General features: G+C 38.3%; 1 protein-coding gene across 4 annotated transcripts in view; it reads right to left on the reverse strand.

Annotated features, from left to right (window-relative positions):
* The window catches only part of COLGALT2 (collagen beta(1-O)galactosyltransferase 2), a 117,033-nt gene that overhangs the window by 36,029 nt on the left and 65,754 nt on the right, over positions 1–15,250 (reverse strand). For all 4 annotated transcript variants that reach the window (XM_065537048.1, XM_045393756.2, XM_065537018.1 and 1 more), the window contains 3 exons: positions 7,307–7,417; positions 3,906–4,023; positions 2,415–2,549 (listed from right to left, as the gene is read on the reverse strand). In XM_065537048.1, the coding sequence (XP_065393120.1) occupies positions 2,415–2,549; positions 3,906–4,023; positions 7,307–7,320 (267 nt within the window). In that variant the 5' untranslated portion in view covers positions 7,321–7,417. The remainder of the gene's footprint in view (positions 1–2,414; positions 2,550–3,905; positions 4,024–7,306; positions 7,418–15,250) is intronic.

The raw sequence follows: 15,250 nt of genomic DNA on the forward strand, positions 1-15,250 counted from the left end.
CTAAGTACTTGTGTCAAATATAAAGTTCTAGATTACTTAGGAACAATATTCCCAGAATGAGAAGCTTGGAAAATCCATGATGATAATGAATCACAGAATATCCTTGGGGTGGGGGTGAGAAGGAAGGAAGCAGGGAAAGTGAGAGAGAATAAATATGCCTCCTGCAAAGAGGCAGAGATGATGAATGTGTTTCTTTTTCCATATAAATTGAATCTTGTTGGTAATAATTCCTGTTCACTGGCCAGACAACATCAAGGTCATTTTATTTTGAATGCGTTTAAAGACTCTGGGAACCAGGCCCTTACTTGAGGTTATGAAGTCACTGGCCTTTTCTAATCCTGCTCTAGTAGAGACTAACTGGGATGGTAGAAAGCCAAAAATAAATGGAGGAAAATAATAATTGTCCCTAAGTTGCTCAGAATTTAATTTTACTGTACAAAATAAGTGAGCACATTTCTCCTATTTGCTTTTAAGTCTGAAAGCAAATAATGAGATAATACAAATTTGTAGGCTGTGGCCACTAGGATAACCCACCCTTGTTGCTGGTGTCAAAGCACAACTCATTAAAAGCAACCCTCAAGTGACTCTGCCATGTGAAACACTGAAAGTGTATGAATTTAAACCAATATAATGTTTTCTCCCAAGGAAGTGAGAAAGTGAATGGCCTTTAGAAATATGAACATATTACCTTCCCAAAAGAGACATAGAAAATAGCACACATTCAAAATCTCTTACAACTAGAAGAAATAATTACAACAAAAGAGGAATGTTTCATCCAGTGGTATACCAGACCACATATTGTTAAATTTTCAGAAATTTTGCAAGCCAGTTGACATGTTGATAGCTTGGAATCCATAAAAACAAAAATCGTGTTAATCCCCAACACTCTAATGACACCTCAGGTGGCAGTTTTGCATATTTTTAATAGCTATATCATCAAGTGGCGATACTGCAGTTTACTTAACCTTTCCCTTAGCTTAACAACATTTAAGTTGTTTGCATGGTGGGAGCATTTAAACCATAAAAATTGGCAAATGCTATCAACTAGGGTTTTTCCCACAAAAAGCCAGTTATTAAACATTTATCAGCACACTACTGGCCTTATTTCTCATCCAAAACAAAACCAAATATAAAGGGGAGACTCAAACTTTAGCCCTTTGGCCATGAGAATACATCGAACATACTCTCCGTTTTTTTGAGACAGGGTTTCTCAGTCGCTTAGGCTGGAATGCAGTGGTGTGATCATAGCTCACTGCAACCTCAACTTCTTGGGCTCAAGCAATCCTCCCTGCTCAGCCTCCCGAATAGCTAGAACTATAGGTGTGCACAACACCACACCTGGTTAATTTTTTCATTTATTGTAGAGATGAGGTTTCGCCATGTTGCCCATGTTGGTCTCGAATTCCTGGGCTCAAGTAATTGTGCCTCCTCAGCTTCCCAAAGTGTTGAGATTACAGGCGTGAGCCACCGCTCCTGGCCAATATACTTTATTTTGTTTAGCACATTTTTATCCTACATTGATATATATTATATTAATCAGTTGAATTTATCTCTCTAATTCTTTAATTAAAGAATAAAAAATACAACCAGCCATGAGCATTCACTAAAACAGACCTCTAGACCTTGAAGATTTTACTATGAAGAAAAGAAATAATAAAAATTCAAACCTTTTTTAACTTGAATTTCATAAAAATAACCTAATATGGTAGTTTTCATTATTAGAACTCTTTGGAAATAAATTTGGCAACATACATCAAAGGTCATTGAAATATTTATAGTCTTTGTCTCGGTAATTCCACTTCTGAAAAGCTATCCTAAGGATATAATCTTAAATGCTGAAAAATTATATTAATCATGATGGTCATGATAGTTAAAAGTTGTGAATAAGTTAAATGTTTTTCAAACCAAGATAAAGGTTAAGTAAATTGGAATATAGCCACTTGATGATAATACAGTTATTAAAAACGTGCAAGTTTCTATCTATGATGTTGTCACAGTGATGGGGATTTAACATGTTTTGTTGGTTTTCTTTTAAACTTTTTTTAATTTCTAAGTTTTTCTATAGTGTTCTTATGTTAGTTTTGTAATGACAAAAAGAATTAATTAAAAATAGTAATTCCTGAATTGGGTGGGGGGAAAGTACAAATTCCAGCATGCTTTATTGGCTAATTTGAAGTTTCTAAGGCTAAGCTCTTTAGACTATTTTCTTCAATAATTAATTAATACAGAAGGGCTCAACTGGGTGGTAGCATTGGACCTAGATTTACTGCCCTTCCTGAAACATGCTTGCTCTGGGAACACAATGACATGCATGTTTCAAGGGAGTAAACAGGAGAAAGGTGAATGGGACTACATTGACCCGGTATTGCCTTGTTAAAACTAGTAGCCTTAATTCATTTAAGCAAAAGACTTGCCTTAGGGGTGATTCCGCACCAGAAATTAGAATACAGGCCCCGAGACTCCAGCATGGGGGCCACAATAGTTTTGTTTTCTGCAATCAGTAGATTGAGGGTCTGTGGATTAGTCAGGAAATTGTCAACATCTATGAACTAGGAAAAGAAAAGGATAATGTTAGGTGAAAAGGTACTTTTCAGTAATGAGTTTGAGAATAACCCAACCCTTCTGAAGGATCCCAGAAACTTGCTCATGACATATGGAACTAGTTATCTATGTCCTCCTTATTGAAACCCATTGCAGCTAGGTGACTTTCATTCAGTCAAAATACATTTAGTCTAACTTTCCTACGTTAGGCTCTGCATAAGGCACTAAGCAATAAATCGGTGCTGCTACACTGGGCACAGCCTCAACCAGGACCCATCCTACACTTTGGCTAGTGTTTTAGGCACAAGATATTAATGGTTCCCAAGCCATTAAAGGTTCATTCAAAAACACTTATTGACTGCCCAGTCTAGGTATAGATGGGCATACCTACTTAGCTTTTCTATAGTAATGCCAGAGTAGCTCAAAACAGATCTATCAATGTATTTTAATGTTGTAAGTAGAATTTTTGTTTAAGTACATTATATCAACTCATGCTAACCAGTGAAACTATTTCCTATTCTTAGAATTCCATGTTAACGGTGATTTATTTACAGAGACAGTATAACAACAGATTTTAACATATAAAAGAAATAATCATACTGAACTGTACACTGAAAAAGGGATAAACTGACAGATTTTACATTTTGTAGGTTTTATCACAATTAAAAAATCAGAAGTCTTCATTTTTATGATAGTCCATCTGTTTACCCAAAATTTTGTGATTTAGCATTTGTACACTTCAATGGCATTTAAACAGCTACACAATGTTAAATATTGTCAGTACAATTTGAAAACTTCCATGAAAGGATTTGTGTCACAAGTGTGCATGACACATTATTGGGCAGATTTTCACTGTGGTGGAGGGACTGGGGATGGACATAAGTTCTCAAAGAGAGCATCACTGGGAGCAACCAGGAAGCCAAGTAACAGATGCTACTCCCCAGATCATTCAGGAGCAAAAGGGAACCGATTCAGAGCTGTTCGGCTCAATTATTTTTTTAGATAATTACTTTTCATATCCCCAAATTCTTCCAAAAAGTTATAAGAACAACTTACATTGTTTTACCTACAGCATTTCCCATGAACTAGAAATATGCAGAGTTCTTATGCCTGTTGCATGACAGAGACCAAAAAATTCAGGCGCTTCTTCGCCTACCCTCGAAAATGCATGTGGGCCTGAAGATGAAGTCCAGGTAGCCCAATATTAAACTACCAAAAATTTCCTTGTTCCTTTCTTAAAAAGTCGGGGAGGCACTGCCTAAGCCAAAGGTTGTTTTGATTGCTTCCATGGTTCTAGTTTTTGGATGACTGATTTGGATACATTCAAGATGACAGCTGTCAAGAAATCAAACATCTGTTTTTACCAGAATGTAGTCTGACCATTTTTCCCTCGCAGTTCGAAGGGCTGCCTGTCGTAGTTTCATCACATGGGCAAACCGGGAGCTTGGCCAGTGCTTTGGTCCAATTTCATCAGGGTAAGACCTAAAATAATAATGATAGCTCATCATTATTGAGTACCTACATGTACCAGGCTCTGTCCTAAATGTTTATATGTATTCATTCAATCTTCTATCAACCACAGGAAGTAGATACTATTATTACAATCATCTCTATATTACAGATGAGGAAACTGGAGCAATGAGAATCAAGTAACTCACTGCTCACTGTAAACAACAATCTTTACATGAAATATTTCAATGGGTTCTCATGAGAGCCCTTTGAGGTGAGTACTACTGTTCTCCGCATTTCATAGGTGAGGATATTGGGGTAGAGCAGTTAAGTCATTCATCCAATGTTACACAATGGGGCACAATCAAGATTTGAATCCAAGCAAAAAGCTCATGTTCCTAGACAATTTTTATACATCCCAACATCAAATAAATTTAGAGAGTATGCAGTGTAAAACATGAGTTTCCCAGGAAAAACAAAGGTTTAATTTACTTGTTGGTGTCTCCACAAATGATTCCACACAGTCTAACACATTGATCTGTCTTAGATAAAGTGAGGTCATGGAATCTCTATCAAGATTCACAAAACAGCCAGGCCAAGCCTCCTCCATGGCCACACAGGCAAGTGGGTTGGAGCACACTCCAAAACCCTTCTGAAGGCACCCAACTGGCACGGACATTGATACTGTTGCAGTAACCCAAAACTGGCCACCACTTCAAGATCTCATAGCTGCACTGGCAGTACATTTGTTTTAGTGAACAAAAAACTGCAAAAACAATGAGACTGTAACTCTACAAACAAGGTTAATAAAACTATATACAGCACAGGAATTCTCTGGAATGTCTTCCCCAATTATTGTTTCAATGAAAATCAATGGAATTCTCATTTTTCTAAATATATTCCCCCCCAAAAATGCCTGCTCTAATATTTTTTCACACTGACCTTGGCATATAATAGATTTAGTCAAAACCTGGCTGCAGAGAACATTACCAAGATGCAAAGAAGGGACACAAAATATTTCTATGCCATTTTTATTAGGCCAAACTCCATTATAAGGCACTCTAAACGAGTGTTTACAATCTTTTACGGTGTTCAGACTTCACTGTTAAATTTTGCTTGAATTTGAGAAATAAATAGGTATATATTATATTATATTGTATATATTTATTTTATAATATAAATATTTATAAGAATTCTTACATATGGAGAGACTAGAAGAACAGAAACTTGTTCTGGAATAGCATTTACTATTACTATAATACAATTTCGACTTTCAATAAATGATTTATCTGGGGAAGAAATTCAGGCAACTCCTTCATTCTATTTCTACAATTGGTGAAGGTAAAATTGTAGTAGCTTTGGGAACATTTATAATAGTAAGTTTTAAACACATTTATTCTTGTTCTTATTTGTTCATCCAACCAGTATTAATTTAGTATTAATTTAGTGCCTGCCAAGAATATGGCTCTGAGGGGATAGGGGGAATATAAAGTGTTTATATATTCTAGCCCCTGCCAAAGAACTTACAATTTATTTAGAAAAAAAATACACTAATTGCATAGTTAATTAACGATGTTAGTTACGTATATCATTGTGCCAAAAAGGATGACATAGAATATAAGCAATACAATTTGAGACAAAGGTAGATATTTATAACTGAATGATTAAGAATTGGTTTCTATAGTAGGCGTGATTTAAGGTAAGAGTTAGTTATAAAGAAGGAAAGGGTCTTCCAGGACCTGCACAAGCAACAGTGTGGGGTTTGGAAATAAAAGGAACGTTCTGGATAAAGCACATTTTCTTTTGGTGCTAAATTCATGGATTTTAAAAATATAAGTCTTAGGTGTTTGAACTTTGTTCAGGTCCTAAAGAGTAAGTAAAGTATTTTTAGTAAAGAAATGAAACCATTTCATTTGTATCTGAGGTAGATTGATTTGACTGTATGGTACGTAGGATGACTTGGAGATAGAAGCAATTAAGAAATTGCTATGGTGGCCAGGTGCGGTGGCTCACGCCTGTAATCCCAGCACTTTGGGAGGTCAAGGCAGGCAGATCACGGGGTCAGGAGATCGACACCATCCTGGCTAACATGGTGAAAACCCCTCTCTACTCAAAATATGAAAAATTAGCCAGGCGTGGTGGCGCACACCTGTAGTCCCAGCTACTCAGGAGGCTGAGGCAGGAGAATCGTTTGAACCCAGGAGGCGGAGGTTGCAATGAGCCAAGATCGCGACTCTGCACTCCATCCTGGGTGACAGAGCGAGACTCCATCTAAAAAAAAGAAAGAAAAAGAAAAAGAAATTGCTATGGTAACCAAGCACAATGGCTCACACCTATAATCCCAGCACTTTGGAAGGCCAAGGTGGGAGGATCGCTTGAGGCCAGGAGTTCAAGAACAGCCTGGACAACATAGTGAGATCATGTCTCTACAAAAAATAAAAACAAAATTAGCCAGGCACAGTGGTGCATGGTTGTGGTCCTAGCTACCCAAGAGGCTGACTGAGGAGTACTGCCTGAGCCCAGGAGTACGAGGTTACAGTGGAGCTACGATCATGCCACTGCATTCCAGCTAGGGTGATAGAGTGAGACCCTGTCAAGAGATAAAGAAAGAGAGACAGAGAGAAAGAAAGAAAGAAAGAAAGAAAGAAAGAAAGAGAGAGAGAGAGAGAGAGAGAGAGAGAGAGAGAGAGAGAGAAAGAAAGAAAGAAAGAAAGAAAGAAAGAAAGAAAGAAAGAAAGAAAGAAGAAAGAAGGAAGGAAGGAAGGAAAGAAGAGAAAAGAAGGAAAAGAAAGAAAGAAGGAATTTCTATGGTTAAGATAGGAAATAACCTAAATGAGCATCAGTAGGAGATCGATTAAATAATTATGGTAAATGCACACAACAATGATTATGCAGAAAAAAGAAAAAAAGAAAATTAGCCTCTTAACTATTGCTATAGAATGATTACCAAGATATAAGTTGAAAAAAGCAAGGTATATGTAGAAAGTATACACATTTTCACTATGATCCTTCAAATATAAAAGTTTATGTTTAAAATATGAATAAATAATATCAATATTTAAAAATACACACTGTCATGTCAATTTATTTATGAAGTAATGAAAACCTGAACTTGACTGGCAGCTGTGGGAGTAAACAGGAAGAGAGTACTGTGAAGATCTCTAAAAGGGAGAAATCGCAGATATTCAGAACTCACATAGGTGCAGAAATGAAAGACAATGAAAAGCACATGTGCCTCCAAACCTGGAAGCCCTAGAGAGCTAGTTAAAGAGGAAGGGTAAATAATGAGTTTACAAATTTTGCTCTTGCTACTCACTCCGGTTCATCCATAGGCCTCCACTCGACATAGTGATAGAGTCTCTGTACATTTTTCAGCCACTCCCTGAGTATTTCTGTTGTATTATCCACATTGTGATCGGTGGCTGCCCTGCATGAGAGAAAGCACAATATAGTTTAACTATGTCATCCACAGAAAGAGAGGGAAATCCCAAAGACACCAAACTAACTGAAAGAAGAATGGCTACTCCTGGAAAAAAAAATTGTATATGTGAAAATAATTCCCTCATAGTCCAAACTAGACAATAAATTTCTAAAGTGAGAGACACTGCTTAAAATCATCTTTGTGTCGTTAGATGCTTAAACAGGGCTCAACCAATTGGAGAACGTGTAAATAGTTGCATTAATAAATAAACACATGAAAACACCAAGGATAAAATGAATTAACTGAGAGTCAATTAATGAATCTTCTTGGAAATTTTTCTATATGTTTTAATTTTCAGTTACCCGGAATGTAAACTCTGCTTTTTAACTTCACTAACAATGACCCTCAATTTGAGCAATAATTCTGCTTTATCTTCATTTCAAGTCAATTTCTGACCACAACAAAATATCTAGTCAGTGCTGCTTTAATCATTGTGAAGCTACAATAATAATTCTTAATATAAAACTCAAAAATTAAGGTATCTTCAATTATCTATTTTGGATTAACTTTATCATCACATTTACAAAATAGAGCATTTTCAAAAGTCTTTAAATAATGTATACAAAACTTGTGCCTGTTCTACCTTGAAAGTTTAACAAATGAATCCGCTTGTAAAGGGGCTTAACTCATTTATTAAAAAAGTATTTTCAAATTGTATCGCAAAGCAAAACCCAACACATGTAAAACAGTTATTCAGAACACCTATAAATGAAGAGATAATGAAATGAAAAACAGAAAAAGAGAAAAAAGCAGGAGTTGTAATCCTGACAACAAACAAGGTAGAATTCAGGACAAAGAGCATTAAGATGACAAAGAAAGAGACTTTATAATACTAAAGGAGGCCATTCACATCAAAATATACCAAGTGTGAATTTCTATGCACTTTCATATATTACAGGAGTTGGCAAACTTTCTTTCAAGAAATAGATGGTAAACATTTTAGGTTTACAGGCTATATACTATCTGCAACTACTACTTAACTCTGCCATTGTAGTGATACATCAGCCATAAACAATATGTAAATGAATGAGCATTGCTGTGTTCCAACAAAACTTTATTTATAAAAACAGGCAGCTGGTCTGTAGGCTATAATTTGCTGACCCCTAATATAGTAGAAAGTATAGAAACTGTAAAGAAAAACAGAAATAACAATAAGAGATATTAACATACCACTTTCAGTTAAAGATGGTACAAATGGGGAAAAAGTAAGTATATATAGGATCTATACAACGCACTAATAGAGACTTCTCAAGTGCACATGGAACATCTACTAGTACTGACCAACAATTACATCCCAAAGAAAGCCTCCATAAAATTGAAATTATATAAACAACATTCTCTGATCTAAATGACATATACATAGAAGTTGATAATAAAATAAAACCCCCTAAATCCACTAAAAACTCTCTTACAAAGTCCTTTTTTAAAAAATAAATACAAGACAATTTCAGAACTTCCAAAAATTAATAGTGAAAACACTACATACCAGAATTTTGGGATACAATTAAAGCAGTAATTAGAGAAAAATTCAGTTTTATATGCTTAAATAAATAAAAATAAATGCGTTAAATTTCTACTCAAAAAGCTAGGAGAAAAGCAACAAAGTAAACATATATAAAGAAATTAATAAACATAAGGGTAGAAAGTTGTGAGATATAAAACAGGAAAAGAGTAGAAACAAACTAAAATGCTGCTTCTTTGAGAAAAATCAATAAAAGACAAGCCCTAGTTAATCTACCTAAGACAAACAAATATAAAACAGTAAGAAATGGTAAGGATGGGAAACAATATGATTGATTTGAAAGAAAAATTTTAAAAATGTGTAATCAACTACTTCGTACAACTTGATGATAAATAACTTTGAAAACTAAATATAATAGAAGATTTTCTAAAAAAATGCATGTTAGCAAAATTAACTCCTGAAGAGATATAAAGCTTAAATGAATAACTTCCATGAAGACAGTAAGGAGGAAAAAAACCCAACTAGGCTCATGTGTTTTTACAAGGGAATTCTACCAAATCCTACAATAGATACTTCCAATGCTCTACAGCTTGTTATCCAGAGTGTAGGGAAAAAAATGAAAATTCTAAGTTGTTCTAATATTGCAAGTATAATATTGATGTCTAAACCTTATGAAGATTTACACACACACAAAAAACTATAGGCCAATATCCTTTAATGCATATGCTGCAAAAATCTTAAATAAAGTATTAACAAACAGAGTCCAACATCTTATTAAGAAAATATAGCATGGTCTAAGAATGTTTAATATGAAGGAATTTCATTGACATAATTCACTATGTTAATGGACCTGGAGAAAAATCATGATTATCTCTGTAAATGTGTAAAAAGTCTTTAACAAAATTCCACACCTATTCCTGGTTTTTAATAACCACACAGAATAAAATTCAAGCAGATACTAAAAAAACAAGCCACTACAATTAAAACTGTGTGGTAATGACACAGGGATAAATGACACAGGGAGCCCAGCGGCACAGAACAGAATATATAGAAATTTAGTGTATGATAAGGGTATTATGTAACATTCCCATGTAACAAACATGCACATATACTCCCTGTATCTAAAATGAAATTGGAAATTTAAAAATAAATAAAGTTTCACCAAAAATATATATACATATAATACGGGTTTGAAAAATGATCAGAGGTACACATGAAATAATTTAGTTTTTATTGCATCATTACTTCCACTGCGATTTGTAGGACGATTTAAAATAAATTGAAAGAAAATATAAATAAAGGGCGAGTGCAGTGGTTCATGCCCGTAATTGCAGCACTTTGGGAGGCCAAGGTGGGCAGATCATTTGAGGTCAGGAGTTTGAGACCAGCCTGATCTACATGGTGAAACCCGTCCCTACTAAAGAAAACCAAAAAATTAGCTGGGTATGGTGGCACGTGCCTATTAGTCCCAGCTACTCGGGAGGCTGAGGCAGGAGAATCACTTGAACCTGGGAGGTGGAGGTTGCAGTGAGCCGAGTTCGGTCCACTGCACTCCAGCCTGGGTGATAGAGTGAGATTCTGTCTCTATAAATATAATAGATAAATAAAGCATACACATAAAAAACAGTGCTTTTCATTAAAATGAACCATTATAGTTTTTACTTGATTTTAAATTGCCTCTAAATATATTCAAATTTCTTTATCTCCTAAAAAAATAACATTTAAGAGAGGTAATGTTCAGAAATGTTCAAGAGAGAAAAATACATTGTTAAGCAATGCACGGTGGAACTCTATTTAGATAGGGAATACATTTCTGTAAAATACCAAGTAACTTAAAACTATGTAACTTAAGTCATAGGGTATAGAAAAATGGGACATAGAGGTACATAACTAGTATTTGAAAATATTATTTTGTAAAATAGATACTTAAACTAAAACTAGGCTAATTAAAAACATTATCCAATAACTAGAGATGACACCAATGGCCAACTTGATCTACTTTCAAGTGTCTTCTTGAAATTAGATGAGAACCAGCTCCTCTCTTCACGGCAAGGTCTAGGAGGGAGAAAGACCCACAGGTCCACCTGGACATTCCATGGCCTGGAGAGGGAGAGAGGTGATGTGTGAAGCTGACAGTTTTGAGGGATGCGAGGTGAGCACCTTAGGACCAAGATGGGGTAGGAGGAGCCCTTAGCAACTCACAGAGGTGGGAAAGTGGCCCAGAAAGCAACGTGGAAGAAGGCCACAGGCTCCACCGAGTTTGTGATTGTGCCAAAAAGTGCAAAGTCAGCAAAAGTCACGTCCATTTTGACTCATGGTCACAAGCTACCAACATCCAGGGTAACAGGTGGCCATGAAGAGCACAATGAGAATCCTACCACTGGTCTTGTAACAGGAAGCATGCAGAGAGCAATTCCTGAAACTCAGAATTTACCATAAAGCACCTTATTCTTCACTCAAAACATTATGAAGAGGAGTAAGTTAAAACTAAACGAAACAAAAATTCCTCATCACAGTGTTAGCCAAAAGTTATGAGAATTCTACATTATTCTTAAATTATTTATAAATGGTGTAGGAGAATTTGCCAGGTGCAGTAGCACACACCCTTAGTCCTAGCTACCTGAGAGGCTGAGGTAGGAGGATCACTTGAGCCCAGGAGCTCCAGGCTGCAGTGAGTACAACTGTGCCTGTGAATAGTCACTGCACTCCAGCCTGGGCAACATAGCGAGACCCCATCTCTTAAAGAAATAGTCTAGGTAATTTATACATCATCTACTTCTTTCCCTGGTTGTTGTTTCTTCATTACACAGGACTTCTTAAATTCTCTTTGCCTTCTCTACATCAATGCATTCCCATTTCCTAATCCTTTTGACAGAGTTGGTCTTATTGTACGAAATGCATTTTCCTGGTGTACAGATTAAACAACTCCAAAACCTGCCCAAGCATCCACTCCTGATGAACATCCTTAGAAATTAGCTGCCTTAGAAGTATGCAGAGGTAAAGATGTCTAATTAAAAACAGATGCACAGATTTCAAATATTCTCTTTACTGAGTTAAAAAATTGTCTGTACTCTTACTTCCCTGAATTAAGATTCTCTTTGTTCTCAGGCTTCTGAGGAAATGAACATGTCCTCCAGTTGTGGTTGGAGACAGGTGCATCCATCCTGGTCTTTGAAGTGCAGGGCCAATCTCTCCTACACTCATTCCCAGAGGAGGAAGAGGCCCTGGCCACACCAGCCCACCGAGGAAGCCTCGCAGCCCCACTGAAGACTGAGTTTCCCTGCTCCTCCTCCCCACTGTCAAAAAAAGGCAAAAACAAAGAAATCCAGGCAGACACTCCTAACTGCTGCCTTGTAATCGCTCTGACAAAAGTATGTTTCCATTTGAATGCATAATAATGAAAGCATTACAGGCCCTGGGCTATTCAGAAGGTTGGACAGAGAGAGATACCAAAGGCTCAGATGCAAGCTCTCTGGAGGAAACCCGAGGCTGGTGCTAACGGTTCTATTTTCAGAGCCCTGTAGCACAAGGCAACAACACCGCGGTGCTTGTCCTGCTGCAGCACTCCACAAGCAGCTAGACACAAAAACCTCTGCGGCTGAGGTGGATTTTTCCATGAAGCTAGGAAGCTGAGAACCCAGAATGTGTGAGGCCCCTCAGGAGGAGCTGAGGCACAGTGGCCCCTCTCTCAGTCTGAAGGCTCCTTGCGGTTCCTGTGGAAAATGAGTACTGCCTCGAATCTGTCATCCTCCTCCCAATCAGACCAGAAAAGGCACCCGGAAAAATTGCAGACATCACTAACGAATTACTTGAAGAAAACAAATGATGTGCAAGGACAGCTGGACATCTGGAGAGGTGATCTGCAAGTAATTGACAGTCAGTAATCAAACTGGAAAAATACAAACATGGGCTGGCTGGGTGACCATGTTTCCGGGAGGCTCACACAGCTCAGTCTGCCTCCATTCTCCAACTAGAGTGGATTCACAGCTAAATCAACACCTCCACTCACTCTCTCTTCCCTGGGTCTCTCTGACTCAAGATAAGACAGCAAGGAGAGGCTGGGTGCAGTGGCTCACGCCTGTAATCCCAGCACTTTGGGAGGCTGAGATGGATCATCTGAGGTCAGGAGTTCAAGGCCAGCCCAGCCAACATGGTGAAACCCCGTCTCTACTAAAAATACAAAAATTAGCCAGGCGTGATGGTGCGTGCCTGTAGTCCCAGCTACTTGGGAAGCTGAGGCAGGAAAACTGCTTGAACCCCGGAGGCAGAGATTGCAGTGAGCTGAGATCATGCCACTGCACTCCAGTCTAGGTGAGAAAGCGAGACTGTCTCAAAAGAAAAACAACAACAACAAAAAAGACAGCAAGGAGAGCTCAGCTCTTGAGCTGTTTTTAATTTTCTTTGAAGGTCATGTTGGGACAATAACTTTCCTTTACCTCTAAGGAGCCCTGGTACCGGCCAGCCCCAAGGTCTCTCCCTTCCACTTTTAGGGGAGCTGTGGCCCTGAGACAGCTTCAGTGCTCACAGTTGGCTTCCTCTCTGTCCATGAGTCCTGGCTTGCTTTCTTTGGAGCTAATACTTGAAAAGGGAGCGCTGGTAGAAACAGGTGCCACATCCACACTGGCCACCTCTCACCCTAGTGCTGCCCGTCTGCTTTCCCTCTGATTCTGCTTTTAGTTCCTATTTCCCCTTCTTCCTCTTCTCCAGCTGTGCAAGTTAGTAAAGGCCCATGAGTCTTGAATTCAAAATCGAATTGGGACTAAGGGAAACACGTATTGGAGGTGTGATCACAACATGTGTAGGGATCCCCTTAACTGATGATGCTCCCAGGTCAACAGGTGCATTGTCACCACTACATGGAAGGGAGCACAAAGAGCAGGCCAAGAAGTCAACATGTCTGCAGGATGAGACAGCTTGGAAGGATCCTTGCAGGATGCTTGGCTGTGGGAAAAAAAATATTGAGATTTATCTGGCAATGTCTAAAAACACTGACATTTCTCCTTGTTCCAGAAGTTAGTTTTCATTTCTAAGTCTTGCCTCTTGAGACTCAGCGCCAACTAGAAATAATTAGAACTGACTCATTTATTTTGACCACAAGTCCTACTGAGGTTGTTAGGGCTAAATTCATATTGGTAAGCATGGGGCCACTGGAATCATATTAAAGATGCAGACTGGATCTCTCAGCAGGTGGGACACAGAAATTGAGGACACAGTACTCCCTTGTTTTATTTTATTTTTGAGATGAAGTTTCACTCTTTTTGCCCAGGCTGGAGTGCAGTGGCACAATCTCAGCTCAATGCAACCTCCGCCTCCCGGATTCAAGTGATAATCCTGCCTCAGCCTTCCAAGTAGCTGGGATTAGAGGCATGTGCCACCATGCCCAGCTAATGTTGTGTTTTTAGTAGAGACGGGGTTTCACCATGTTGGTCAGGCTGGTCTCGAACTCCTGACCTCTGGTGATCCACCTCCTCAACCTCCCAAAGTGCTGGGATTACAGGCATGAGCTGCCGCGCCCAGCCAGGACATGGTACTTCTGATCACTTCCATCTGTACTGAGACTCAGGGAATGTCCTCAGCTTCCCTGTCACACCCCGGAAAGTCTAGACCTCTGTCACTATAGAAGAGGTCTGCGACTGGTGGAGCAGCAGGATTGCAACACTGGACAGCGACTGATCTATTGATCTTGGTGCCTGAGAACCCACAAAATACTTTCCCCAGAGGCTCAAGGGAATGGCAATGGAATGAACAACAAAGTTAGTCACCACCTGGACAATCCTCACCATGACTAGTGAGTTGGCAAAGGTAAATTTTCCAATTCAAGACTTCAAACACTGAACTACCGTCTCAGATGCTTCTTGTTTTCATCCAGCAAAGAAGACTCATTTGTGTAGAAAATAAAGAGCTCCACCTAAAAATAAAATTCCACTAATGAAAGCAACTACTGTAATTCATTTGCAAGAGAGGTCATATTATCGAGTCCCACCACCTCTGTGTCCAGTCTCAAGGAACGCCTCCCCAGCAACAGACGTGCCAAAGGCAGAGACATGCTCAGCTACTCAGCAAAATATGCCAATTGATTCTTGCTTCTTGGTTACCAGGTAGAGTTCTGTCTAAAGATCCGGAACCCTTCTTGTGGGTGGAAACTAGATATGGATATGGTTAAGGCATGAATATGGATTGGGGGCCTGGGGATTCCTCCCACAAAAAGCCTTTTCCTAGATCCTATTCATACCAAGTCAATTAGTTGCAATTCTTCACAATGAACTAAGAAATCAGAAAAACTTATTTCTTATGAAAACCTCCTCACCAGCAAAATT

Source organism: Macaca fascicularis, chromosome 1, assembly GCF_037993035.2.
Source record: "Macaca fascicularis isolate 582-1 chromosome 1, T2T-MFA8v1.1".
NCBI lineage: Eukaryota > Metazoa > Chordata > Mammalia > Primates > Cercopithecidae > Macaca > Macaca fascicularis.